The sequence below is a fragment of the Ochotona princeps genome, chromosome 3 (assembly GCF_030435755.1).
Source record: "Ochotona princeps isolate mOchPri1 chromosome 3, mOchPri1.hap1, whole genome shotgun sequence".
NCBI lineage: Eukaryota > Metazoa > Chordata > Mammalia > Lagomorpha > Ochotonidae > Ochotona > Ochotona princeps.
Genome location: NC_080834.1, coordinates 26,814,421 through 26,841,565, shown reverse-complemented (window position 1 = coordinate 26,841,565; position 27,145 = coordinate 26,814,421). Strand labels below are relative to the sequence as shown.

General features: G+C 59.5%; 1 protein-coding gene across 1 annotated transcript in view; it reads left to right on the top strand.

Annotated features, from left to right (window-relative positions):
- PDE9A (phosphodiesterase 9A) overlaps positions 1–26,689 on the top strand; it is a 52,525-nt gene extending 25,836 nt beyond the window's left edge. The window contains exons 5-19 of the mRNA XM_058661252.1: positions 6,389–6,443; positions 6,768–6,838; positions 10,565–10,649; positions 13,555–13,621; positions 15,149–15,223; positions 18,573–18,659; positions 19,153–19,257; positions 19,357–19,439; positions 20,066–20,222; positions 22,711–22,824; positions 23,558–23,662; positions 25,300–25,428; positions 25,790–25,894; positions 26,203–26,272; positions 26,679–26,689. Of these exons, the coding sequence (XP_058517235.1) occupies positions 6,389–6,443; positions 6,768–6,838; positions 10,565–10,649; positions 13,555–13,621; positions 15,149–15,223; positions 18,573–18,659; positions 19,153–19,257; positions 19,357–19,439; positions 20,066–20,222; positions 22,711–22,824; positions 23,558–23,662; positions 25,300–25,428; positions 25,790–25,894; positions 26,203–26,272; positions 26,679–26,689 (1,319 nt within the window). The remainder of the gene's footprint in view (positions 1–6,388; positions 6,444–6,767; positions 6,839–10,564; positions 10,650–13,554; positions 13,622–15,148; positions 15,224–18,572; positions 18,660–19,152; positions 19,258–19,356; positions 19,440–20,065; positions 20,223–22,710; positions 22,825–23,557; positions 23,663–25,299; positions 25,429–25,789; positions 25,895–26,202; positions 26,273–26,678) is intronic.
- Positions 26,690–27,145: the final 456 nt, after the last annotated feature.

Genomic DNA, 27,145 nt, shown 5'->3' with positions numbered 1-27,145 from the left:
GGCTGCGTGGCGCTCAGAATTTGTGGCTAGCCAGCCCAGCGCCAGTGCAGCAGCGACACTGGGACACTGCTGCAGGAGCTGTGCCCCACCCCCAGCCTCTGGTTTTGGGGGGATCCAGGCTTGCCCGTGTCCAGGTCATCATGCCCCCAGCCCCAGGCTGAGGGCTAGGATGGGGCAGTGGTCAGGGTTCACCCTGGGCTGGGGCTGCAGGCACCAGCCCAGGGCAGACAGGTGGGAGTATCAGGCTCAGCTCTGGCGTGTGGAGGTGGCCAGGGCTGCTGGCCGGTTTGGCCATGTGCCTTGAAACCTGATTTTCCTGTTGTGGGTTTATCTGAAACAGGGCAAACAGTTCCCGGAAGCAGGGGGTGGGGCAGGGGCAGGTCCTAGGGCTCTCCTCCAGCGTGGTGACGGGCAAAGCACAGGCAGTAAGAGGCAGGACTCCCTGTCCGGGGAGGCCCAGAGCCTGGCAGTCTAGAGGGCTGCCGCCTCAGCCATCTCTGGGGAGTGGGGGCTCCCCAGGCCCCCTTGGTATCATTTGAGGGGCCCCACTGAACTTGCACTGATCTGGCCTCACTCTAAAAAACTGCTTCCCCCAGGCCCTGCAGCCCTCTGGGACCACAGAGAGCTTAACTTAAGCCCCCGTCGAGCTGGCAGCACCTGCCTGCCTGTAGGACACCCACTCCGTCCTGGGCTTGCTAAGGCTGCGCAAGCCTTGTGGTTGCCCAGCTGTCACCTTTGTGAACATCCAAGGTGCCCAGGGATGCAGCCAAGGGGGCTTGGCAGCATTGATGAGGGACATGGAGGGCCCGGGCCTCTTGGTCATGGCCACCTGTTATGTCCAGTATCCTGCCCTCCAGCCCTGGCCTCCACTTCACCCCGCACCATTCACGCAGGGTCCTCAGGGCCCAGATGACCCTGCCGAGTCCCTCAGCTGCTGCTGGACATTCTCGGGGCCTGGAAGAGACTGGACCATAATGCCCCAGGTTCAGTACACATCCTGCAGCCCCGGACGTCGGGCGGTGCGGGCCCAGGTTCTGCTTGCGTGTGGTGGTGCTGCTGCCTTTTGACAGTGGCAGTGGAAGGCTTTGTTTTCCCAAGCCTGGACCGTGTGGGTTCTCTGGGAGTTCTTGAGGTGTTAGGAGGGGGGAGAGCACCTGTTTGGGACCTCGAGGTACCAGCCCCTGAGTGTACCTGTCGCCCCACACACCAGGATGCATGGTGTGGGCGGTGATGGTGAGATAGACATGCCAGGCATAGCCTGTGGCTACCAGCATACCTTAGAGCACCCGAATCTGAAATGTTCCCAAATCCAGAATTTCTTAAACTTGACCTCAACAGGAAGCCGAGCTCCACGTTGTTTCTCTGCACAGACATCCGTTAACAGATGTCATAAACAATTCCCTTGGGACTGTGTGCTGGGGGCACTGCAGGAGACCAGGCAGAGGGACGGAGAGGCTTGGCTTGTTGCTTTTGTGGCCTCCGGGTTTGGAAAGCTCGCCGTGGTTTGTCAGGCACATTTGCCACGGGCTTCCCAGGAAGTAAGCTCTCCCCTCAGGGGTATCAGGAACGTGTGTGTATGTGTGTGTGTGTGGAGGGGGCTTAGGCTGGGCCCCCACCATGGCCGGTGATGCATAGGCAAGGGTTTCAAACTCCAGAACATCTGGAATCTGAAGCCTCTCAGACCGAAGGGGGTGCTTGAGTCTAAGAGTGGCAGCGGTAGCCAGGCCTCGAGCAGATGCTTCCGATGGGCTGGGCGCCAGGCTGAGCACGGCTCACGCCCCCCACAACCCGGAAGGGAGCTGCTGGGACGGGGAGCCGGAGGCTCTCCCAGGCACCCCCTGCTCTGGGCCTCAGCTTTGCTGGAAACCGCTGACTGGGCATAAGCTGAACACACAGCGAACCATGGTGCTGCCCGTAAGACAGACGCCCAGCGCTGCACTGGAGGCACGCACTGGAAAACCCCCTCCTCATGTCCGTGCTGTCCTGGAAACAAGCAGAGAACAGACTCCGCCCCAGGCACTCTAGACTCAGCTCCCTGTGCTGTTCCCACATTTTGCAAACCTTTAGCTCTGAGAACATACCCAGGAGCCAGCCGTGGTGGAATCCAGAGCTGGAACATCTCTTCCCAGAAGGACCCCTCCCGCTGCCCAGAATGGCCACACCCACTTACAGCCCTGCTCTCCCCCACCCCCACCCACCCTCAGGCCCCTGGGGGTCCCTACTCTGCTGTCCCTTCCCATACATTTGTCCTTTCTAGAATGTTCTGGAAATGCAGTCCTACGGTGGGATACCTTTGGGACTGGTATTCCCCACTTGGAGTTGTCCTTGGAGACCTTCACCCTCATGGTAGGATGAACCCCCTGCTCCCTTCCGTGTCTGCATGGCCTCCCTGGTGGGCAGGGGCCATGGTAGGGCAGGCGAGGCTGGTACGCCCAGCAGGGTATATGGCTATCCCCAGAGGAGGACTGACAGAGGATGCTGCTGGAAGCTTCCCAGGCCTCTGGATGCTGGAGCATTCCTAGGCAGGCTTTTCGTGCCCAGCACCATCATCCCTGTGCCCAGGGGTGTAGGTGCCAGGCCCCGCGGTGGCTTCATGCTTGGTTTCTGGAAGAAGGTGTCCACTTCTGTCCCAGTGTGATTGAGCCAGTTGGCACTCACGCCAGCTCCATGGGCCTCCATCCTCTCCCCCACCCTGCCCAGCACCAGGCATTGCCACGTGCATTGTGTCTTAAGACATCTCTGTTAACGTGGAGCTTGCCTAGTGTGAATTTGCATTTCCTAGTGGCTGATGAGAGCCGGCATCACGTGTGCACGGCTGCTCTGGCTGAGGGCTGGCCTTGGGAATCTGTCTCCTGCCTCTGTTCACACTGTGCCCTTGGGTTTGGAGCCATAGTGCCTGCTTTCTCTGCATGTTCTCGGTTTGGGTCTTTGGCAGTGATGTGGTTTACAGATGTGTTTTTTAGATGTTTATCTACTGGAGAGGGACAGAGAGAAAGAGACAGGTAGCTGTGCTGGCATGCCTGCCACAGCTGGTACTGACCTCGGGCCAAAGCCAGGGACTCGAGCCAGCTTCCTCCCCAGATGGTGAGACCCCAAGCACTTGGAGGAGGCTGGCGCGGGAAGCTGGAGCCAGGAATCCCACCTGGCTGTTGTGTAGGACATGGGCACCTTGTCTGATGATTGGCAGACAGCAACTGGCATTAAGCCATCACTTACAGCACCAGGATCCCATGTGAGCACTGGTTCAAGTCCCAGATGCTCCATTTCCAGTCCAGCGGAGGCTGCCTTGGTTTCCTGGCTGTTGTGGCCATCTGTGGAGTGAGCCAGCGGATGGAAGATTCTCTGTAACTCTTTCAAAGTAAATAAAGTAGGCAGACACTCCCCCCCCCCCCCCCCAATCTTAGCTTCTTCTGCAACATTGTGTCTGAGTCTCTCCTGTTTCTGTGTAAAGGTGAGGATGATCTTGTCCAGCTCTGCCAGCGGCCCTGCTGGGGTTTAGCAGGAACCCCTTTTAAAGGCATATACCAATCGGGGGAGAGTTGGCAGAGTCCTCCAACCCATTAGCAAGAGTTAAACAATGTTGATATTCACCTGGTTTTTTGTTTGTTTTTGTTTGTTTGTTGTTTGTTTTGTAGTCTTTAACCTGCAAATTCTTTTTTTTTTTTTCATTACAAAGTCAGATATACAGAGAGGAGAGACAGAGAGGAAGATCTTCCTTCCAATGATTCACTCCCCAAGTGAGCGCAACGACTGTTGCTGAGCCAATCCGAAGCCGGGAACCAGGAACCTCCTCCGGGTCTCCCATGCGGGTGCAGGGTCCCAAATCTTTGGACCGTCCTCAACTGCTTTCCCAGGCCACAAGCAGGGAGCTGGATGGGAAGTGGGGCTGCCGGGACCAGAACCGGCGCCCACATGCGATCCCGGTGCATTCAGGGCAAGGACTTTAGCCGCTAGGCCAAGCCGCCAGGCCCTTGATGGCTTTTTCTGGCATTGAACCACGTGGCATCCCAGTGCCAACCCCTCACTAGCTCCTTGTGCAGTTAGGGTCACCTGGGGCTAGGTGTCGAGCAGCACCTCATTCATGATGTGGGGTCTGTGTTCATGGCCGAGGGGTGTGGGCGGGGCTTTCTCTCTGTTGTGTCCCTGGGGGTTGGGTGTCAGGCACTCCCCTCACCTGGTACAGTGAGGAGAGGAGTCCCTCCTCCTGTTGGGAATTGTGTTAGCTCTTTTGGCGGCCTTGGTGGCATTCCCCAACGGAGACCACTGGGGAGGCCTGGAGATGTCTCTGTCGGCGGTTCCTAAATGACTGGTGCATCCGCCGTGGTAGCAAGTGGCTTGTTTTGAGCCCTGGCAGTCTGTGTCGTGTCTCCCTGCAGACGACCCGCTCTTGGTTTCGTTGCCTTTCATTGCTGCTCTCACAGCTGTTCCCGTCCTTCCCTACGCCGTGCCGTGGGTCTGTCTGGCTCTCCTGGCTCTGGGTCTGAAGGTGGGATCATGGGTGGCCACACTGAGGTGCTTTCTCGCTCCTGATGCAGCAGTGGCTCTGGCCACGTCGCGCTCTGCGTCGCAGTAGCATGTTCTGCAGCTGCACCCAATGGGCAGCCGTTTCCGTTCTTGCTGCGTCTCATGGCTCCTCCACCCGTCACCTGCATGACTTAGCAGTGTTCTGCGTGGGTTTCCGAGTGTCCGAGAGCGCCCTAGGGTCGTGTGTGCTGTCAGCACCCTCATATTTGCTGAGGTTTTCCTAATGAGCCGTCAGTGTTGGAATATGTCCACTTGGCGTCTAAGAACATGAACTCTGCTATTCTTGGGGGTTGTGAAGTGATGAGGGAGGAGAGGAAAAGGGACCAGGAGATCACCCTTGCAGGGGACCCAAGTGATCCTCAGGGTGCCCACAGGCCACACCTCTGCCCCGGTCAGGAGCCCACGTAGGGGGAGGGATACTTGAGGCCAGGGCGTCACCAAGGCTGAGCCCCATGTGCTATGCTCTGTGGCGGGCCCAGAGGCAGCAGCCATGCCGTGCCTGGGCCACATGGACGTGGGGCTCCTCGGGGAGGCCCAGGGAGCCACGTCTCACTACGCTACTGGGCACAATCCGAGGAGGAAGCTGTGTAGCCAGGAGCTGGGAACTGGGTCAGGGGTGACCCAGCCCAGCTGCTTCTGGTGGCGTGCAACAGTCCAGGGGACATAAAATTGTCAGTGCTCTGGCAGGTGCCAAGGGCCACCTTGAGGGCTGGGTGCAGATCAGTGAGCTTGAAGGTCACCGTTTTTCTTTTTGTGTCATCAACGTGGTTCGTTATAAAAGATGCAGACAGTAGATGTGAGAAACTTAAATTATGTCTAACACAGGTGCTGGGGGGGGCTGGCCACCTTACTGTTTTGGGGTGACGCTACAGAGGGGGTCACTCTGCTTCTGGTTTAGTGATTTTTTTTTAAACAGACATGAACGTTTTCTGAGCTACTGTGATTTTTAAATTTTTATTTACTTGGAAGCAGAGTTTCAGAGAGAGAATCTTGCGTGAATTCCCCAGATGGCCATGGCAGCTGGGCCTGAGCCAGCTGAAGCTGGAATTCGGAGCTTCTCCTGGACTTGGGCCATCCTTCCGATGCTGTCCCAGGTGCATTGGCAGGGATCTGGACGAAAAGTGGAGTGGCCAGGATCCAAACTGGAACCCACGTAGGCTGCTGGTGCTGCAGACACTGGCTCTGCACGCTACGCCACAGCTCCGACCCCACCGAGCTCCTGTTTCTAAGGCAAGCCATGACTCCACAGTATAGTGAGTGGGTCATTCTTTATCTCCTGGGCCACCCTTCGATGGCCAGCCACCATTCTTGCTGTGTTGTACACTTCAGCGGACCGTGGACTCAGGACCACGGCACAGGGCTCTGGGAGACTCTGAATCCCGTGGCCAAAGTGGACGTGTTGGGCTTGGTTGGATTTTGTGTGTTTGGCTTTGCAGGTGAGGGGGTTGGGTCCCATGTCCTCAGACAACTGGGACTGAGCCTGGGGTGGGCTCCTGGCCTTCTCTACATCAGAATAGGCGGGTCACGGTCCGCCTGGGCCCCCAGTCTCCCGGTCCTGGCCATGCCCAGCCCAGAGGAGCCAGCCAACCTCTCCCCCTGCCACTTCCTCCCGGCAGCTACCATGGGAACACCGTGTTTTACACTGGGATTTTGCCTTGAACTCACTGTCACCATAATTGCCCCCCATAAAATGGGCCTGGGCTTTGCAGGGCAGCAGCTTCCCGTTGCCTGCTGCTGATGGCCACGCTGGCAAGGGCAGTGCACAGGCCAGGCGGACACTGTGACACAGTGCTGGGGGACTGAGAGGAAGCCCTTGACCAGGGTCTGGGCTGTGTTCTACCTGCCCTTCCTCTTCAATTTGCAGAGAGAGAAGAATTCGTGCAGAGTGTGCTGGCCCAGGTGGCAGAGCAATTCTCCAGGTACGGAACCTCCAAGGCAGGTGCCAGGCGTGGCCGGGTGTTCTCTGTGACATCTCAGTGCCCAGGGTTGTGGGAGGGTCAGGGCAGAGGGAACCCGAGTGTTTGAAGCTTTCCCCAGGGCACTGGAGCTCCCCACCTGGGCCACTCCGCAATGCCAGAGCAGAGCCCCCATCCTGGGAGATGCCCGGTGGTTTCGATCGTCTTTCCCCCCAGAGGTGAGGACTTGTACCCGCCTGCAGGTCTCACCCACCATGGCACTTCCTGGTGCCCCCAAGGCAGTGAGAGTCGCCTGAGCTTGGCTGACTCGCCTTCCTTCTTCCCCAGGGCGTTCAAGATTAACGAGCTGAAAGCGGAAGTTGCAGACCACCTGGCGGCCCTTGAGAAGCGCGTGGAACGTGAGTGACAGCTCTGCTCCTACAGGCACCTGTCTCCTCCGGCTGACTGCGTCAGTGTGAGCTGTGCAGGACGAGGTTGAGGCTGAAGCAGGAGCTTCTTCCCGGTCCCCCACCTGGGTGACAGGCGCTCAAGCATTTAGGCCATCCTCTGCTGCCTTCCCAGGTGCATTAGCAGGCAAGGTGGAGCAGCCGGGTCTCAAACTAGTGCCCTTAAGGGATGCCAGCAATATAGGCAGTGGCTTAACGTACTGCACCATAGCGCTGTCCCTCCCCAGCCCATTTCTGTTGTAAAAATCCCCAGGCGCCAGGGATGACCATCTGTGGGTACTGTGAGCCCCGGGTGAGAGCTGGCTGTCTGAGCACCAGGGATGGCGTGCTGTGCTCCCCAACGTGCTGCTGCCTCCCCCACGGGGAGAGAAGCATCTGCAGCCACACAGGAGGACTGATGCGGGGGCCTAGGCTGCAGGGAGGCTGGGCCAGTGTCCAGGCTGGGACGCGGTGAACAGGCATCACCCTGCCTGTTAGCAGCAGGCCGGACGGCGCCATTGCCCAAAAGCTGGGTCAGGCCTCAGAGTGGGCAGTGAAGCCCTCCTATACCAGCCTGGCACCCCCATGCCCACCTGGCCCCCACCTCCCACCCCAGCCCCACAGGTGCACACCCCCCAGGCAGCCAGTTCACAGGTCTCCCCTGCCAGTGAGCAGCAGCTAGCCCAGAGGTTCAGGCCTCTACCACTGCCTCTGGCTGGCCCCCAGCCCTGTCTCCAGCAGGGTCTCCTTCCCAGGCATGGGGCAGAGGAAACTCTGGGCCCGCCTGGCGGGGTGGAAGTCAATGTCGTCTTCCCGTGTGGGCTGTTATGGGCTCACGCTGCCACTGGGGGACTGGCATGCTGCACCACGCAGACACACACATAGGTACATGCATACTCGCTAGTGCACACACACGCCCAGCCTCGTGGGGTGTGAATGAGCTGCCTCTGGCTGCTGTCTGTTTATTCCATGGCCTTGTTAACAATGTCCCAATCCTGAGATGCAGGAAGAGGCCTCCATTTCTCTGTCTAGCCTTTCCTGCAGAGTCCTGGGGCCCTTGGCAATTACCGGTGGTTTTATCATCAGGGCCCTGGCTTCCGCCCAACTCGCTTCCTTCCGGGTGTACACCCCTCCCCTTTTGGACCGGAAGCCTGGGCTCTGCCAAGCAGACCCCTGGGAACAGGTTAAGCGGGTTCATGCAAACACCCCCTGGGCTCTGGGCCAAGCCAGACCTGGCTTCCGCCCAGTTGCCTTGCTGGATCCAGGCATTTATTCATATCCTCTGGTCTGGTCTTGGCAGAAGTGTGGGAGACCGCTCTGCCATCCCTGCCCACCCCCCTGACTCCCGGCCCCTCTCACCAGCTCTGTAGCCCCAGCCATGAATACAGCCACCCAGGATGAGGCCGCCTCAGGCTCCTGCCCAGCCCCTACCCCACGCACTGACCTCCAGGGCAGACAGTGTCTGTCATACAGGATGGATCTGAGCCCTTGGCTGCAGGTGGCCTGGATTTACGGAAGTCACACGGGCCCTTGTAAGGGTTTAAGAGCCCAACAGGACAGTGCTGGGTGGGTGGGAACAGCCGCTGCTATAATGTGGGGTGCATGGGGGGTGCTCAGTCCAAGCCCACCACTGGGCCCCAATGGATCCAACTTCCTCCTTGGCCTCCCTCCGGTGGCCCTTGCTGTCCGGTGGACCCCAAGGCCAACCCCGCCCCCTGGGGTGTAGAGAGGAAGGGGCCAGAAGCCATGGAAGCTTCTGCCTGGAGCCCCAGGCGTGCAGGCAGAGCTACACCTGTCCTCTCCTGCCTGCAGGCTGCTGCCTCCTACGGGCCTTTCCTCCCAGCCATGGCTTCTGCAGCCCTTGGCCATGTGGTCCCTCCCTCTCAGTTCCTCTGCCACGTGTCCAGGGTTCAGATCAGGGCAGTGATGCTGGGGTGCCTAGAAGGCTCGATGCTCATGTCAGTGCCATGGTAAATAGCCAGGAGAGCTGGCCTTGCTGACTTCCTGTCTCCCTGTGATCAGATGTGACCTTGAACAGGATCAGAACCCACACAAGGCCACTTGGTACTTATGGGGAGAGGGAAACAGAGAGCATTTTCTGCAGGGTGCGAGTGGCCAGCTGCTGCGACACAGGTTCACGTCCGGCACAGCTGAGCGCACGGCACGGGAGACCCGCGTGGGGTGTGGTCTGTTCTGTCTTCTGACAACCAGAACAGCTACGAAGATGCATGGCTGCAGGCAGGTGGATGATCGATAAACAGGGTGGGTAGAGAAGGGTGGGAGGCGTGGATAGTCACTGGCAGATCGGATGGGTAGGTGTGTGAGACCGATGGAAAGGCTAGCAGGTGGCCAGGGAGGATGCTGGAGTGGACAGGAAGACTCACAGAGCAGATGGGGTGCTAGATATTCCAATCCGAGATTAGTTCTTAAATATTCTTCTCTGTAGTTCCTGAATTGACCCAGTTTTCTGTCCAGAACGAAGCTCTGAACTAGCTGGGTCTGGCCGGGCAGTTTGGACCCTGTGCCCCCAGTCCCCTGCCTGTCCGCTCCCTCTGCAGGATGCTCAGCCTTACCCCTGGCCCATGCACGCACTGCAGCTAGTGCTATGGTGCCTGCCATCTGCTCACGCCCACGTCCCACGGGCAAGCCACGGCTATGCACGGTGGCCCGTGCAGCCTGCGCAGGAGCCAGCTGCCTCTTCCTGGTGGGATGAGGAGGAACGTTCCCTGGCTCCTTCACGGCCCCTCGCTCAGCCTGCAGCACTCAGGGTTTCCACCAGGGACTGAGTCCAGCCACCGCACTTCTGCACTGTGTCTGCCGAGCCCCCACCACACTTCCTCCCTGTGGGAGGGGATCGCCAAGAGCCAGCCGGATTCCTGAGTGGCGCTGTGTCTCCCTCCAAGGCCCTCGGTGCTTATTTTTAGTAGGGATGCAGAGCCAAACTGGATGAGAAAGTGGCTGGAGTGACATCGTGGGTAGTGTCTCTTTTTTTGCATAAAAATCGAGTGTGATTCCAAAATAAGAAGGTTCCTGGGGACTGGCACGGTGGTGGTGAGTTTCCGCTGCCTGTGGTGCTGGCATCCCTTATGCCGGTTCAAGTCCCAGCTGCTCCGTTTCTGATCCAGCTCCCTGCTAATGCACCTGGGAGAGCAGCAGGGGACGGCCCAGGTGCTTGGGCCCCTGCACCCACCTGAGAGACCCAGGGCAGAGTTCCTGGCTCCTGGTACCGGGCTCGGCTCCTGCTAACTCTGCCTATTCCGTCCTCCCTGTCCACAGGGCCCGGTTTAACTGCTCCCAGGGGCCTGTGAATGAAAGGCATTTATCTTAATGAGACTATAATCCTCGTTGGAACACACGCGCCTTCCGCTGCATGCTAATGAGGAAGGATCACATTTTCCCTGTTTCTTTCCTTTTTGGAATAAAAGGCTCCTTTGTCCCCCACCCCCATCCTCAGCGGGAAGGGGTGGAACTAGATGGGAGGAGAGGCGGGGCCTCAGTCCCATGGAAACGAACGCAGCTGACAGGTGCCACGGTGCCAGGTTGGCCACGGCCCTGCCTGCCGGGGCTGGCCAGTCCAGTGGGGCTGAGCCAGGTGGGGAAGTGGCCTGCATCAAGGCCGTGTCTGCCCAGCCAGACCCCCTCCAGACCAGGAGCCTCCTCCCTGTAAGTAACCCTGTGCCATTTCCTGCTTGCTGCCAGTGGAAGGACTCAAGGTGGTGGAGATTGAGAAATGCAAGAGTGACATTAAGAAGATGCGCGAGGAGCTGGCGGCCAGAAGCAGTAGGTAAGAGGGCCAGGCTGCGGTGTCCCTGCCCACATGGTCTCTCCCAGCTGCGCGGCTGTCGGAACCGAGGGCGGTCATGGTAGGTGGAGGCCAGGGACACGGTCTCGTGTGTGAGGGCATGACCTTCCTGTGTGTCCCTGCACTGGCAGGACTGTGTCCAGTGTGAAAGAAGCCCCAAAGGCAATTTTGAAAGGAAGAGAACAACAAATGGACAGAGAAATTGAGCTGAAAAGGGGACCAGTGTCGTGCTGCCCACCCCGCTGGGCATAAACTCACAGCATTTGCCCGGGACAGTCATGTTCTCTAGCTGTGAGAACACGTGCCAGCTTCACGTGGCCTCCCTGGGGCACGGCTTAGCAGGACTCTGCCAGCCCTGGGGGCACAGCCAATGAGAGGGCACCCCGTGTGCGCGGGGAGGAGCCCCATGGTGATGACAGTGGGGACCGCGATGTGGGCAGTGGTGATGGACTGGGTGAGGACTGGGCCCGCTCCTAGCCGTGACCTAGTGTGGTGCTAGCAGTGGCTGGGGAAGGAGATGGAAGGCATCGGGCAGGTGGAGCCAGCCCTGAGCCCACAGCGGTAGCCTCAAGCCAACCCAGACACATCCCAGCCAGGACTGGGTGTCAGGAGCCAAGAGTGTCCTTGGGGACAACAACGGACGGTGGCCGGGCCCCACCCTGACACAGATTCCATGTGGCTTTGTCCACCGGCAGCTTCCCCACTCCAGGATGGGGTGGTCCTTGGGTCCAGGCCCTCTACTTCCCTCCCCAAGCCATGGCCTTGACTGTGTACTGGGCTGGGGGTTGGGGGGAAGGGAAAACCAGCTCCCAATAGACATGAGTGGAAGCGGCACCGAGCCAGCTGCTCCGTGAGTGGGAGGATGCCTGTTCCCATGGCAACAGGGCGCAGGGGGAGTGGGGCTGAGGCTGCCATGGGTCGGCAGATGCCAGCGGCTCTTGCTGCTCCGGGGGCTGGGGTGGAAAGCAGAATCTGGCGGTGGAGCCCTCCCGCCTGGTACAGGGTCCTCAGCTGTGTCGGGGAGTAGGAGTGCCTCTGGAGGCAATGTGGGAGGCAGAAGGTACACACTGGGTGTGGGAATGGCCAGGTGGGGGGGTGGGGGTGCTGGGACTTCCTTGGTATTCCTGGAGCTCATCACTGCGCTCGTGCCAGGCTGACCGTGGCAGCCTCTGGGACAGTCGGTCACCTGTCTTGCTCATTTGTTCAAGCTGTGTTGGCGCCTCCTCCACCCCTACCCCATATGCATCATGGGATCCTGGCGGCAAGCACAGGGCCGAGGGCAGTCAGAGAGCAGGACCACAAGGGCTTGAAAAACTTCTCGCCCGTGTGCACAGGGCCTGAGGCTTAGAGACGTCCCTCCTAGAATGAACTGCCCCCAAACCCCAGAAATAGCTGGCCCAAAGCCCCAGATCACACCTGGACTTGGTCGCCAAGTAAAGGTGCCTCATCAAAAACACAAAACTTTAAAATGCAGTGCTTTGATTTTGCTTCACTGTAGCCTCACAAAGCATAAACAACAATTTTGCCAACATACAGTTCATAGATTTTTCCAGAAGGCCACACCTACCCAGCATTGCCAGCCCTGGCTTATCCCTCACCTGACTATGGGTGTCGGCTGTAGCATTTCTGTGTTCTGTTTCCACCTTAAGCCCCTCACTCGCCTTGGCTGTGACTCATGCACCTCATGGCTTGCTGGGGTGCATGCCCCGCCCCAACCTGGGCTGGTGAACCTACAACAAGCCGGACGTGCCCCCGACACTCCGAGTGGGAGCTGTTCACGTCCAGCCAAGCTTAGGTCCACAGTGGTTTCCATGTCTGTGTAGCCCCTGGTGGCAGGCAAGCGGCCCCACCCAGCAGCCCACTCTGCCCAGTAGGAACTGGTCCTTCTCCTCCCAAGCCTGCTGGGCTCCCCCTGCTGTGTTCTGGGGCGAACCCCTCAATACTGAGGGATGGGAACACCCCGTCCACGCCGTGTGCAGGAATGCCTGCTGCATGTCTATCAGCAAGGACTGGGCTGCCGAGTGAAGTGTGGCCATGACCCCAGGGCCTCAGGGGCGCCTTAGCACCAGCAAAAAAATTCCGGAGAATCTGAAAAGCAATACAGAACGCAGTGGAGTGGCTGGGGGGACAAGGCTGGCCCCATGCCACAGGTGCCCAGGAACACTCCAGAAGGATACCCTGTGCTATGAGCAGATATGAGTTCCAAGGTAGAGTTTGAAGGAAAGGAGTGCGGTTTTTGTTGTTTATTTCTTTTTATTTGTTTGTTTTAAAGATTTATTTTATTGGAAAGTCAGATTTACAGAGAGAAGGAAATAGAGATCTTCTGTCCACTGATTTACTCCCCAAGTGGCCACAACGGTCAATGCTAAGCTGATCCTTAGCCAGGAGCCTCTTCCAGGTCTCCCATGCAGGTGCAGGGTCCCAAGGCTTTGGGCCATCCTCGACTGCCTTCCCAGGCCACAAGCAGGGAGCTGGATGGGAAGTGGGGCAACCAGGACACAAACCGGTGCCCATATGGGATCCAGGAGCATGCAAGGCAAGGACTTAAGCCACTAGACTACCATGCCCGGGCCCAAGGAGTGGGTTTTTATTGTCTCCTCCTGGGTTATCATGGTTTGTAGAGTAATGGGCTGATGTGGGTCCACCAAGGAAAGGTTTCCTGGGTCAGACCACTCCCCGTCCTCCGCCTTCCTACGTGTGCCCCAAGGCCCAGGCGAGCCTAGGCTCAAGGCTGCCTTTGTGACTTGCTCCTACAGTAGATGGGGTTGAGTTTGGGGCTCTGCTGGCTGAGTCCCACACCACCCCTGACCCCCACGGTGGCTGGCTGCAGGTGAGCCCACAGCCCAGGCAGCCAGTAACTAAACACGGGTTCGCATTGTATCTGCAGGACCAGCTGTCCCTGTAAATACAGCAAGAGGCTGACCCCTCGGCGCGATGTCCCCACATACCCCAAGGTGAGTGTGGACCGTGCCCAGGGGACACGCCATGCCATGTCCACAGCTCCCCACCCATGCTGCGGGCCAGCTGACCACTGGACAGTACCATGCGTGTCTCTGTCACTCACTTTGCTTTGCAAGCAGACAGTCACAGCTTGCTGTTGCTGCTCGGCTCACATGGTGTAGTGATCTTTTTTGTTGTTGTTAAGGTTTATGTTACTGCTTTGAAAGGCAGAGTGAGAGAAAAGGACAGGATTTGTCTTCCGCAGATCCCTTCCCCCAGATGGCCACCACAGCCAGGGCTGGGCCAGGCCAAAACCCAGGGGGAGCCTGGGGTGCCCTCGGCGTCTCCCACGTGGGTGCCTCATGGGTTAGCGGGAAGCTGGATCAGACACAGAGCAGCCGGGACTCGCACCTGTCACAGACGCCAGCCTCACCTGCCGTGACACACAGCTGGCCGCTCGGATTTGCCATGTCTGCACCACATTGTTAGAAAGCCCACTTGCTCAGCTCTGCTGTCGGGCAGGTTCATGGGAAATCCATGTTCTGTGACAACAGGCGTGGGTTTCAACATCTGGCATGAAGATAAACTCGTGTCTTAACTCCTGTGTCCACAGACTGTAGACGGCCCCTGGGCTGGGACTCCACCTAGAGCTACTACTTTTCATGCACGGTGTCTTGTCTCGGTTGTAGGTGATGCCGGGCCTTGGTCAGGTGCACAGCGGAGAGAAGTACGTCGTGTCTCTCACAGTCAGCTATGGCGGCCAGCCAGGGGACAAGCCTGGCTGGTCAGCCAGCTTCCAATCCCTCCATGTGGGCAGCAGGGCTCTCCTAGCCGTGCCCATCAGGTTCTGCTGCAGCCCAGAGGCCCAGCACGGCAGGGAGCAGCCAGGAGCCCCACTGTGGGCAGCAGTGCCCGGCGGGTGCCCCCCCTCTGTCCTGAGCCTCGGCCTGCACTCTGCCTACCCCAGGGCACTGGACACAGGCCAAGGCCTGGAATACAGTGCCAGGGTACCACCAGCTTCTGTTCACAAGACCAGGAGAAGACCCTAAGTCCCAAAACACTGCCCCTGGCTTCTCTTTAAAGCCATGGCCTCCCAGGTCCAGCACCATGGTATAGCAGCCAAAACCGCCACCTGCGGTGCCAGCTTCCCCTATGGGCACCGGTTTAAGTCCTGGTGGTTCCATTTCCAATCCAGCTCCCTGCTAAGACTCCTGGAAAAGCAGCAGGGGATGGCTGAAGTGCTTGAGCCCCTGCCCCCATGTGGGAGACCTGGCATCGCAAACAGTGGCTTCCCCCACTGTGCCACAGCTCAAGCCCCGATTCTGTGATCCCAGCAGGGTCACCTAGTCTCCCTGTTGCCACTATGCCCCCCATGAGCACCCCTCGTCCTATCCCTTGCAGCACTAACAGGATTTCCTCCCCACAGCCAGGTCCCTGCAGAGCCTGGGAGTTTGTGAGAGGGAGTGAGGAGGAGGAAGTGGCCACCCCACAGCCCAGTGACTCAGGCCCTGGGACTGGCTCACCTACCCCCTTCCTTCCAGTACCTGCTCTCCCCGGAGACCGTGGAGGCGCTGCGCCGGCCGACCTTCGACGTGTGGCTCTGGGAGCCTAGTGAGGTAGGCCGAATGTAGCAGGGGCCAGCTGTTTTCTTCTCCACTGTAAAGGGAAACCTTTGATTCTACAGGTTTCTGGCCCCCTCGACCAAGACTGAACTGAAGCAGGGTGCCCTGACGGGGGGTCGGCTAGGGGTACAGGAAATCTCCAAACTCTGGCTTCTGCCACACCTGCAGATGCCCTAGCCCACCCTCTAGGCCAGGCACCTGCTGGGACTCTGGCTGGGCGTCACTAAGAGCGCAGCCATGGCCTTCCTTGTGGGCCCCCACCCCAGCTGCCTTTGGCCAAAACCTGCCGAGATGGCAGCACCAGCATCACCACCAGTGGTCTGTACCCGCAGGCCTGCTGCTGTGGTCTGTACCCTCAGGCCTGCTGTGGTCTGTACCCGCAGGCCTGCTGCTGTGGTCTGTATCCTCAGGCCTGCTGTGGTCTGTACCCGCAGGCCTGCTGTGGTCTGTACCCGCAGGCCTGCTGTGGTCTGTACCCGCAGGCCTGCTGTGGTCTGTACCCTCAGGCCTGCTGTGGTCTGTACCCTCAGGCCTGCTGTGGTCTGTACCCTCAGGCCTGCTGTGGTCTGTACCCTCAGGCCTGCTGTGGTCTGTACCCTCAGGCCTGCTGTGGTCTGTACCCGCAGGCCTGCTGTGGTCTGTACCCGCAGGCCTGCTGTGGTCTGTACCCTCAGGCCTGCTGTGGTCTGTACCCTCAGGCCTGCTGTGGTCTGTACCCGCAGGCCTGCTGTGGTCTGTACCCTCAGGCCTGCTGTGGTCTGTACCCTCAGGCCTGCTGTGGTCTGTACCCGCAGGCCTGCTGTGATCTGTACCCTCAGGCCTGCTGTGGTCTGTACCCTCAGGCCTGCTGTGCTGGGGCCCCAGGGTGTCCTGGGCAGGTTGCTCACCCGCAGGCCAGAGGTCATGGGCTGGAGATGCCGTGGCCGGTGCAGGCCACAGAAGCTGTCCACGGCATCAGATCACAGCATGTTCTGCCCTCTGCAGAGGAGAGAAAAGTGAAAGTGCCTGCAGCTGGCGAGGGGTGGAACCTCAGAGCTGCCCAGTAGGACCCACAGACAGCTGTGGGCTTGGACACCCACCTCCCGCTGATGGGCTGATGGGCTGGGGCCACCTCCAGGAAAATCCCAAGGTCATTTCTGACAGCCTACTGGGCGAAAGAGTGGCCAGGGGCTGCCAGTGGACACAGCTGCATGGGAAAGACCCTTGCGATTGTTTTTGCTGCCTCTGCAGCCTGAGCCCTCGGAGCACACCCCCACCCGTGGCTGCAGAGGTGGAAGCTGGCCAGCCGTGGTCACCTGGGTCACTGCACTGTGTCCTCCCTGCAGGTGGTCCAGCCTCCCAGGGAGCGGGGGGGGGATGGGCTGCCATGCGGGAAGCCAGGCTTTTCAGTGGCAAAAGGGAGCAGCAGTGAGGACACACCCTGGACCCACCCAGCCTCGCACACCTGCTCGGGCATCCCGGAGGCAGCTCACAGCACCAGCCATGCAGCCCTCCATCCACCTGGCAGTTCCGCCCAGCGCCCAGCCCCTCCCAAAGCAGCCAGAGGCCATGGCTCCGCCCTGCGCTTGTTCCCTTCTCTCCTGCATTGCCATAAGTCCCACAGGGTCTGTTTCGTGGCCAGGCCCCAGCATGGCACCAGAGCTCCAGACCGCGAGTGTGGGAACAGGTGCACTGCCACCAACCCCACAGAAGCCGCACCAGATGGTCCCGTCTGTCGCCCGTCTTTGCCGCAGGCATCGCAACCTTCCAGGCTTGCCACAAGCCACTCTGGGCTGGTGGGACAGTGGCCAGGGCTGTGATCCTGGGGATCAGTGTCTGGGAGGATGGACACTGTTAACCACAAGCGACTGACCAGCCTGCCCCAAAGCCAGGACCCATCAGAAAGAACCCTTGTGTTCCATAAGGGGATCCCAGGACACCTGGTGCCTGGCACATTGCCTAAGCTGCTCTTATAGGAAGACAAGTGTCCTTGCTTCTCCTCCCACCCCCCAACACACACACACATGACACTTGCGTGTGGCGAATTGCCGGGCTTACAGATCCATCCTTGGGGATACCTGGGTCCCCCACGGGGCCTACCCCAATCTCCTCACAGAAGGATACCCCTTAGGCTAGGTCAGGGTCCCCCTGGTGACCTCATGGCATGTCAGTCGTCATGTTAAGGGCCCAACATCCAGATGGAGTCAGACTTGATGTGTGATTTTGGGGGTCCATGACCTGAGTTGAATTAAGCAGCAGTTTGTGGTAAAGGGAGATTTCCTCTGCAGGGCAAGGACTGCACCTGCTGGGACCGCATTACTTCATCTGTAGTGATGGGCAGATGACCCGAGTTGGGCAGTGACAGCACCTGTCCCCCAGCAGGGCCTGGCAGTGCCTGTCGGACATACAGGTGCAGCTATATGGGGGTCTCCCTGGAACGGGGAACTGCTGAGTTCCTTTCTGCCTCGAGTCCTTGCAGATCGGCTATAAGATCTGGGATGCATAACCCACAATGACACCGCAGAGAAGCAGGGTTGGTCAGCAGGGCCGACGGCGTGGTCTGTCTCCTGGCTCACCTGCTGGCCCTGTGGCCTTTGACTCCAGGACTGTGAGACACCCGGGCTCAGCTTGCATCTCCTGCCAGTCTGCAGGGCACACGATACGGTCCTCCTGAGCAGAGTAGGGGATAGTCCACTGCCCGGTGCGGGCACGAGGTAGCTGGGGGAGGGCCAGAGGCAGGTGGGTGGCCTGCTGGGCCAGTGCTGGCCATGTTGCAGCAGGTGCCCAGGAGTTGGCCCACTTGCCTCTCCATCTGCATGTCTCCCACCCTGGGCTCTCTGCCCCCCTTGAAGCAAAGTCCACTTGACCCAAGTGTCCACTTTTTTTTAAAATCTCATAGCAGGGTGCTGGTTCAAGTCCAAGATATTCTTTCTTAAAGATTTATTTGTTTATTTGAAAGACATAACTAGAGAGGGAGGGAGAGCTCTTCCATCCACTTGATTCACCCCTGAAATGACTGCAACAGCTGGAGCTGGGCCAGCCAGGAGCTTCTTCCAGATCTCCCACGCGGGTGCAGGGTCCCAAGGCTTTGGGCCGTCCTTCACTGCTGTATGGGAAGTGGAGCAGCTGAGACTCAAACCTGCACCATAGCACCAGCCCCAAGTTCTCGCTAAGTCCTGGTCCCTCAGCCTCTGGCCAAATCTGGCCTGTCCTCGGAGACCCAGCTGCCCTCTGGGACGACCCCGCAGCCTGTCTGGGTGACCTTGCAGGACCATCCATGGCCCCTCCCCCGTGCTGGAGCGCGATGGTCAGGAGCCGTGCTGGGGTGTCCCCGCTGCGGCTGATGACCCCCGGGTCCCCGCAGATGCTGAGCTGCCTGGAGCACATGTTCCATGACCTGGACCTCGTCCGAGACTTCAACATCAACCCCATCATGCTGCGCAGGTGGCTGGTGAGTGCCCTTGGGGGCTCGGGCTGCCGGTTCCTGGGAGACTGAGGACACACAGCCCTCGGGTGCTTCCCTGCAATGCTGTTTGCCCCCCGTCCCCACATTACCATCCTTGTGTGGGAGAAATAGGGCAGGGTCTGGGGGCACAGCATGGTCAGTGGGAGTGTTTGAGGAGTGTGCGTGTTGAGGTGAGTGTGTGAGGAGTGTGTGGGCGATGTGAGTGTATGAGGTCTGTAAGGAGTGTGGATGAGGTGACCAAGGTAAGTGTATGTGTGTGTGAGGTGCCGAGTGTGTGTGTGGTGAGTGACGCCGAGGTGACTGTGAGAACCGGGTGTTTGATGCGAGGCGTATGAAGCGTGTGGTGTGAGTGAGCCCTGGCTGAGCAGAGCGGCGCCCCTGCCTCTGGCGGGGGGTTGGCGGAGCCCTGGACACAGCACCTGGGGGTGGGGCAGTGGCGGTCGGGCGCGGGTAGCGCCACCGTCCGTCTCGCCTGCAGCTGTGCGTGCAGGACAACTACCGCAACAACCCCTTCCACAACTTCCGGCACTGCTTCTGCGTGGCACAGATGATGTACAGCATGATCTGGCTGTGCCGGCTGCAGGTGGGTCCCCCCCCCCAGACCCCACGGCTGCCAGAGTGCCCCCATGGGTGCTGACCCTCCAGGGAGGAGGCCACACCTGCACCCTGCTCTCCAACACAGGAGAAGTTCCCCCCGCTGGACATCCTGACCCTGATGACAGCAGCCATCTGCCACGACCTGGACCACCCGGGCTACAACAACACGTGCGTGCCACCCCTATTCCTCATCAGCATTGGGGGTCCACAGTGCTCCCAGCCTCTGGCTCCTCCAAGCCGGGAGCGATGCGTGACACCACACTCACACTTGTGCGCTTACAACACACCCCCTACTCACACCCTTCACAGCGGCCTCCTCCTGGAGCAGCTTCTGGTAGGAGTGGGGTGAGGGGGCTGGAGCAAGACCTGGCAGGGAGGGGGGTCTGTGGAGACCTGGGGAAGAACTGAGTGCCACAGGGCGTGGCCACGCCCCCCACAGCACTGACCCATCCCAGCCGTGGGACATGGAGCTGCACTTCCCGTAGGTTAGTGGGTGTTTGTGCCATGGCGAGGTGTAAGCCCTGGAGCTCCCTGGAGGAGGCCGTCTCCACTTGCAGCCCCCGACCCAGACAGGCGACCCGGCCCTCCTCCCAGGCTTCTGTCTGTGGGGAAAGCGTGACCCTTTCCACAAGGGGTCACTGTCCTAGGGAAGTCGGAGTGCGTGAAAGGGACCCTGTCGGGCAGTCCTGTGGGAATGTGGGGATCACCCAGACCCAGGTCCTGGCAGAGGGGCTGCCTGGCATGGGTGGCCGCTGTGACCTGGGCACCTGAGCCTCCAGCCGTGTCCCGCACAGGTACCAGATCAACGCCCGCACAGAGCTGGCTGTACGCTACAACGACATCTCGCCACTCGAGAACCACCACTGCGCCGTGGCCTTCCAGATTCTCGCCCGGCCCGAGTGCAACATCTTCTGCCACGTGCCGCCCGAAGGCTACAAGCAAATCCGGCAGGTGCCTGTGCCCGACATGGTGTGGGGAGGAGGCGGGCACCCCCAGGGCTGCTGGCCGGAGCACGGGTGCTGAGGCACTGGGAAGCAGGAACAGGCCTCTCCTGCCCCTCCTACACAGTGGAAGACCCGACCCCTCTGAGGCGCTTGCAGCTCATCAGAAATAACTATACACACATACCATACACAATACACACATCACACATATACACGCCGCTCACATACATATACATTCACCACACACATACACAACAGATACACCACTTGCACTGTGCACACACACATACATACCACATCTACACATACGCACATACAGCCCACACACTGCTCACACATGTACACACACATACAGCACACACACATGCATACAGGAGGGGCTGCCACTGTATCCCAGCTCGGCAACTCACCTTTTAGATTTACAAGGGGAGGCTTCTTGGGGTGACCCTGATGGACCCTGAGCCTTGGTTGCCAGGCTGGGAAGGGTTCTCTGCACATGAACTTCAGGTCCGTGAGAGTGCCCATGCAAGCCCCCAGGCCAAGGACAAGTGTTGAGGGACTGAAACAGGAGGAACTGAGCGTGGGGGGCTTCCTGCTCAGGCCTGAGACCCCACATCTGGGGACAGAGATGTTCTGGGGAGCAGGTGACCGTGTCACTGCCACGGAGGGGTGGAGGCAGGGAGCCCTGGGCACGAGGCCTGGGGCATTTAAGCAGACACGCCCCCTCATATTTGACCCCCACCACGGGCCCCCCACATGTGAGGCAGGTCCTCCTGCTGACGCCTTGGGACTGGACTGAGGCGCCTGGGTCAGGGGCTTGGGGGGTAACTGAGCACCCCGTCCGCAGCACAAAGAAGTCTGCCCTGAGGTGCCAGAAACAAAGAGCAAGGAGAGCAAGGGAGGGCTGTGCCAGCCGCGCCCGCTGGGGAGTCAGTCTCTCATTTCCTGGGCTGGGTTTCAGGCTGGCACTTGAGGTTGTTGGTTTAGGTGGTGGTTTTTGTTTCGTTGTAACATAGAACAACACATCTGAAGCAGAGGTGTGCTGTAGGTAGTGGGTGGAGAGATGGGGTGGGATGGGAGCAGTACATAGAGCTGGGTGGGTGGGTGGATGGAGATGTGGGTGTGTGGGTGGATGGAGATGTGGGTGGGTGGATGGAGATGTGGGTGGGTGGGTGGGTAGAAGGGTGCGTGGGTGGATGGAGATGTGGGTGGGTGGATGGAGATGTGGGTGGGTGGATGGAGATGTGGGTGGGTGGGTAGAAGGGTGCGTGGGTGGATGGAGATGTGGGTGGGTGGGTGGGTAGAAGGGTGCGTGGGTGGATGGAGATGTGGGTGGGTGGGTAGAAGGGTGCGTGGGTGGATGGAGATGTGGGTGGGTGGGTGGGTAGAAGGGTGCGTGGGTGGATGGAGATGTGGGTGGGTGGATGGAGATGTGGGTGGGTGGATGGAGATGTGGGTGGGTGGATGGAGATGTGGGTGGGTGGATGGAGATGTGGGTGGGTGGGTGGAGATGTGGGTGGGTGGGTGGAGATGTGGGTGGGTAGAAGGGTGCGTGGGTGGGTGGAGATGTGGGTGGGTGGATGGAGATGTGGGTGGGTGGGTAGAAGGGTGTGTGGGTGGATGGAGATGTGGGTGGGTACATAAGGAGATGATGGTTGAGTAGCTGGGCAGGTAGAGCATGGGTCTGCAGACAAATGGACAGATGAGGACTGCATGTGAGGAAGATGGGTGGACAGACGGAGGGATGGAGGGACAGAAGAAGAGGTGGGTGGTCGTGCTTTCAGATAATGCTGCTTTTCCTAAGCCAGTATCTGTTTAGCAAGACAGAGAACTATTTATACCTTTTAAAAGAAAAGCTCGTTGTTTTTTCATTTTAAAAATCATCAAGATTGTTAACTGTGTTCCGACTTCACTCACTCCCAAACTGTGCACATGTATGCCACGTGCACAGTAGAGAGAGAGAGACCCCCAAGAATCAATTAGACACCCCTTCCTCCCACCCCAACAAGACCTGGGATCAGACCACACTAGGGAGTGTGGCCAGGTTCCTGGGGAGTGGGAAAGCCACACTGCAGACTGTCCGTGAACTTGCAGACCCGCTTCCTGCATCCAGGGGCAGCGCCCAGCAGGCTGCGGGGCAGGCCTGCTGGCTGAGGACACCAGCATGCACGGGGCAGTCCCAGGGCCGGGCAAGGCCTCCTGCCTCCCCTCGTCTCTATCCACCTCTGGACGTCAGGCTGGGCACTGTTTGGCCGAGTGCCTGAGGGCTTAGTGTGGCTTCCCAGGACCAGCTCCTGACTCCTGCTACCTGCTCAGACCCTGGGAGAATGTGGGGAGGGCTCACGGGGCCAGCTCCCTGCCGCCTGCATGGCGGACCTGGACTGCCCCAGCATTTCAGGGGATGAACTAGCAGGTGGGAGATCCCTGGGCATGGGGCTCAGGCTTAGGGCACCAGCGGGCGCTCGTGGGGCAGCTGCCGTGGCCTCCCCACTTAGGGCATGATCACATTGATCCTGGCCACGGACATGGCGCGGCATGCGGAGATCGCGGACGCCTTCCGGGAGAAGCTGGACAGCTTCGACTACAGCAACGAGGAGCACACCACGCTGGTGAGCGGGCAGAGCCCAGAGGCCTTTGCTGGCCCTGCTGGCTGTGAACGTGGCCCACGGTGCCTCCCGCGGAAGCCCTCAGTTGCCCCCGCCCCAACCCACCCAGCACACAGGTGCAAGTCAAACCTCTAGCCCTGGTTCCCTGAAGGTGAAATGGTCTTTCCCACAGAGGCCCAACCCCCACGGGGACCCTGCGGGTTCCTCCTGGGTCAGGTACACTGAGCTGAGTGGAGCTGTCCTTGGCCACGCCACATTCCCCATCCACGGGCAGGGCGCGGACACTGGGGCGGGGCCTCAGGTGACGTCATACCACGTCTACCCTGAATGGGCGGCGGCTACTCTGGCTATGAACTCCAGGGATGGTTGGGACACTTTGGGGGACCCTGTGGCCTGACCTGTATCCTTCCAATCAAGCATGATGGCCTGTGCCTGCCGGGCTCAGAGGCATACCCACCTCCTGGCAGACCACAAAGGAACCTGAGGGAGGTGGCCTCCTGCATAGGAGAGTGCTGAGGGTGCTGTGATCAGGGCCTGGGTGGCCAGGCAGGAAGGACAGACAGACCGCAAGCAGGGTCTAGCAGGTGCTCACACAGGATAGGGCGCTGGGGGCAGAGCCAGGGCTGCCCCTGACCCATCAGGAACAGAGACCTGGGGCCCGTCCTCCTTCTGTGGGTGCCCATGACACGCGTCCCACCGCCTCGCGTGCCCTGAGCCCCAGGGCCTCCTCTTTCAGCTGAAGATGATCCTGATCAAATGCTGCGACATCTCCAACGAGGTACGCCCCATGGAAGTCGCCGAGCCCTGGGTGGACTGCTTGCTGGAGGAGTATTTCATGCAGGTAAGGGTCTGGTCATGCCACCCCTCTGCCCAGTGCCAAGGACTTGGGAGTGAGGCTGCGTGGGTTGGAGCCAGCACGGTGGACAGGTGGATACCAAGCCTGCAGCTGGGCCGGCCTCCGGAGATCCTCAGGCAGGCAGCTGAAGAGAGACGGGTCATTATTGAAGACAGTGACGGCCCACAAAAGCTGATGTCGGGCAAGCACCAAGGTCACCGCTGGCTCCAGGGACAGACTTGTCAAGCACATTGCTTGGAGTTCCAGAAGCAAAACTCACAGAGTGGGAGAGAGCATACCCTCCTACCCCCATACCTGCCATGGTGGTAGAGTGAGCTGTCAACCCGTGTGGATTGCCATGGGCAGGTTCTCCACGGGATTGGAAAGCCACAGCTGATGGCCCCAGACGCTCCTGGCAGGGGTTCCACAGGCTGCCTCTGCCCAGCAGCCCGGGCCACCACCATGGTCCTTATAACTCCCACCTGCATGGGCAGCCACGACTCCGGGTGGCCCTGGAGGTGGGCATCGGGCACAGCGTTTCCTTTTTTTTTTTTTTTAAGATTTTTAAAAATTTTTTAAAGATTTATTTATTTTATTACAAAGTCAGATATACAGAGAGGAGGAGAGACAGAGAGGAAGATCTTCTGTCCATTGATTCATTCCCCAAGTGGCTGCCAACAGCCGGAGCTATGCCAATCCAAAGCCAGGAGCCTGGAACTTCTTCCAGGTCTCCCACGCGAGTGCAGGGTCCCAATGCTTTGGGCCTTCCTCAACTGCTTTCCCAGACCACAAGCGGGGAGGTGGATGGGAAGCAAGTCTGCCAGGATTAGAACCGGCGCCCATATGGGATTCTAGCGGATGAAAGGCAAGAATTTTAGCCACTAGGCTACCGCACCAGACCCGGGCACAGTGATTCAAGCAGCCACTGGGGACACTTGCATCCCTTATCAGGGCCTGTAGTTCAAGCCCCAGCTCTGCTTCTGAGCCAGTTTCCTGCTGATGTCCATCCTGGAAGGCAGCAGCACCCTGCCCCCAACATAGGAGACCTGGATGGAGTTCCAAGCTCCTGGCTTCTGCTTGGCCCAGCTCCAGCTGCTGTGGGCATTTGGAAAGGGATTCAGCAGATGTATGTTCTTTCTGTTTGTCAACGGAAAAAATTAAGATGTTCTTGCCTTTCATTGTCCTTGCTATCAAATGCTCACAGTGTGCTTGCAGTTCTGTTGGTGGCTGGCTATGTTTTTGTGGATCCCTTGGTGGCCAGCTGTGTGGCTGTGGCTCAGTTGGTGGCCAGTTGTGTGACCGTGGCTCAGGTGGTGGCCAGATGAGTGATCATGGCTCAGTTGGTGGCCAGCTGTGTGGCTGTGGCTCAGTTGGTGGCCAGCTGTGTGACAGTGGCTCAGTTGGTGGCCAGATGTGTGGCTGTGGCTCAGTTGGTGGCCAGCTGCATGACCGTGACTCAGTTGATGGCCAGCTGCATGATTATGGCTCAGTTGGTGGTTAGCTGTGTGGTCCTGGCTGAGTTGGTGGCTGGCTTTAAGGCAGCTGATCTTGCTCTAAGATCAGTGTGTTGCTCAGTACTCCAAGGTCCCCTGGGCAGTGTTGTCCTTCAGGTTCATCTCCTGTCCCATCCCCCACCTCTACAGAGTGACCGTGAGAAGTCAGAAGGACTCCCTGTGGCCCCGTTCATGGACCGAGACAAAGTGACCAAAGCTACAGCCCAAATTGGGTTCATCAAGTTTGTCCTGATCCCGATGTTTGAGATGGTGACCAAGGTGCGATGACAGGACAGTGGGACTCACACGTATGTGTTTGCACGCCCATGTGCATTCACACACACGCTTTGCCCTGTCCACCTCCCCGCTGGCCTTGAGGGACCTTCAGGGAGTGCCAGCGTCTCCAGTGCCCTACCCTTCTTCTTGTAACCCTGGTCACCAGGCTAGGTCCTGCCACCTAGCTGGGATGGTCGCCCTGGGCTCCAGGTGCAGTCTCCTGCCCCCTCCCCCGGTCGTGCCCCCCAGTCATATCCCACCCAAGCAGCCTGGGCCACCTGCCCATGACCCCGACCCGCGTGTAGGGCCCAGCGAGGAGGGAGGGAGGCAGTGCGGAGGTCACCACCCGCATGCGTGTCCGCAGCTTTTCCCCGTGGTGGAGGAGCTCATGCTGCAGCCGCTCTGGGAGTCCCGAGACCACTACGAGGAGCTGAAACGGAGGGATGACGCTGCAAAGGAGGGCCTCACGGTGCGTGGGGAGCGAGCAGGCAGCAGCAGGTGGGAGGCCCGGGGAGGGGACTCACAGCTCCTCGCGGGTCACTGTGCTGTGACCCCAGGAGGCGCGGGCCAGCTCCTGCCCCTGTGCGTGCAGGTGTGTGGCCCCGATAGCACCTCCTGCAGGCTCAGGTTCAGCCAGTACAGGGGAACCCCCAGTCTGCATGTGTGTATGAGGTGGTGGGGGGAAACCTTGTCTGCAGGCCACAGCGGAGAGCAGCCCCTGCCCGCCTCTGCTCCCTAGAACTGAGCCCCCCACTCTGCTCCCTGCCCACACACCAGGAACGGAAGACAATGGAGAACTTGACACCAGGGAGCAGAGCTGCGAAGGCAGACCCACAGAGCTGCGAAGGTACCGACCCACACCTAGGGCAGGTGGCAGTGGCAGCTGAAACAGTGAGAGGAGGGGTGGGAGGAAGGGGAAAGGACTGGGGGAGCGAGAAGGGCTGGAGTTGTCTGTGTGGCAGAGACCCTGTTTTGCCGGAGCTGGCAGCAAGCAGAGTGCGTGGACACCACCCTGTGGTTGTCTTAGCAACTGAGTACGCTGAAAGCTGCTCCCTGCCCCGTGCTCAGCTCGTGTCATCGTTCCAAAAGTGTACCTAAGAGAGGAAGCTAGCTCCTGCCCGCCAGCTCGCTCTCCCCGATGCCCAGAGGGCGGCAGAGGCTGGGAGCTGGGGACCTAGTGCAGCTCGCCCACCTGTGACCACTCACGTCCGCTCCCAGCAAGCATGCACCACTCCCTTCTTTTCCCGCTGCAGACCAGGCCTGAGCCAAGCAGGACGGTGACGGAGCGGCTGTCCGGATGGGGCCACCCGAGCTTCCTGGGGTCCCCCTCCATGCGGGAGAGGTTCAGACCCAGCACACGAGGCCACGCCCCCCTTTGCCAGAACGGTTCTGTTCCTTGATACGCAACAAAGGCATTCCTGACACTGTACAGAATTTTTATTTTTGAACTCTCTTTTAAATAATATATTCTTATACAGAAGTGGGTTCTGGATCGTCTTTTTGGGGTCTGGGGTAGCGGGGAGGTATCCCAGCCACTGCCAAGGGCAGATGATGCGACCAACCACACTATACCAGGCTGTGCCAGCAGAGGGAACTGCGAGGCATGAGGCAGGCGGGGGTGTGGTGTGTGTGTGTGTCCATCTCTGGCCCAGCAAAGCCCTCCTTGTCCGGCTGTGGCTGCCCTCTGCCAGAGCACCTGGAAGGCCAGCCTCACGTAGCT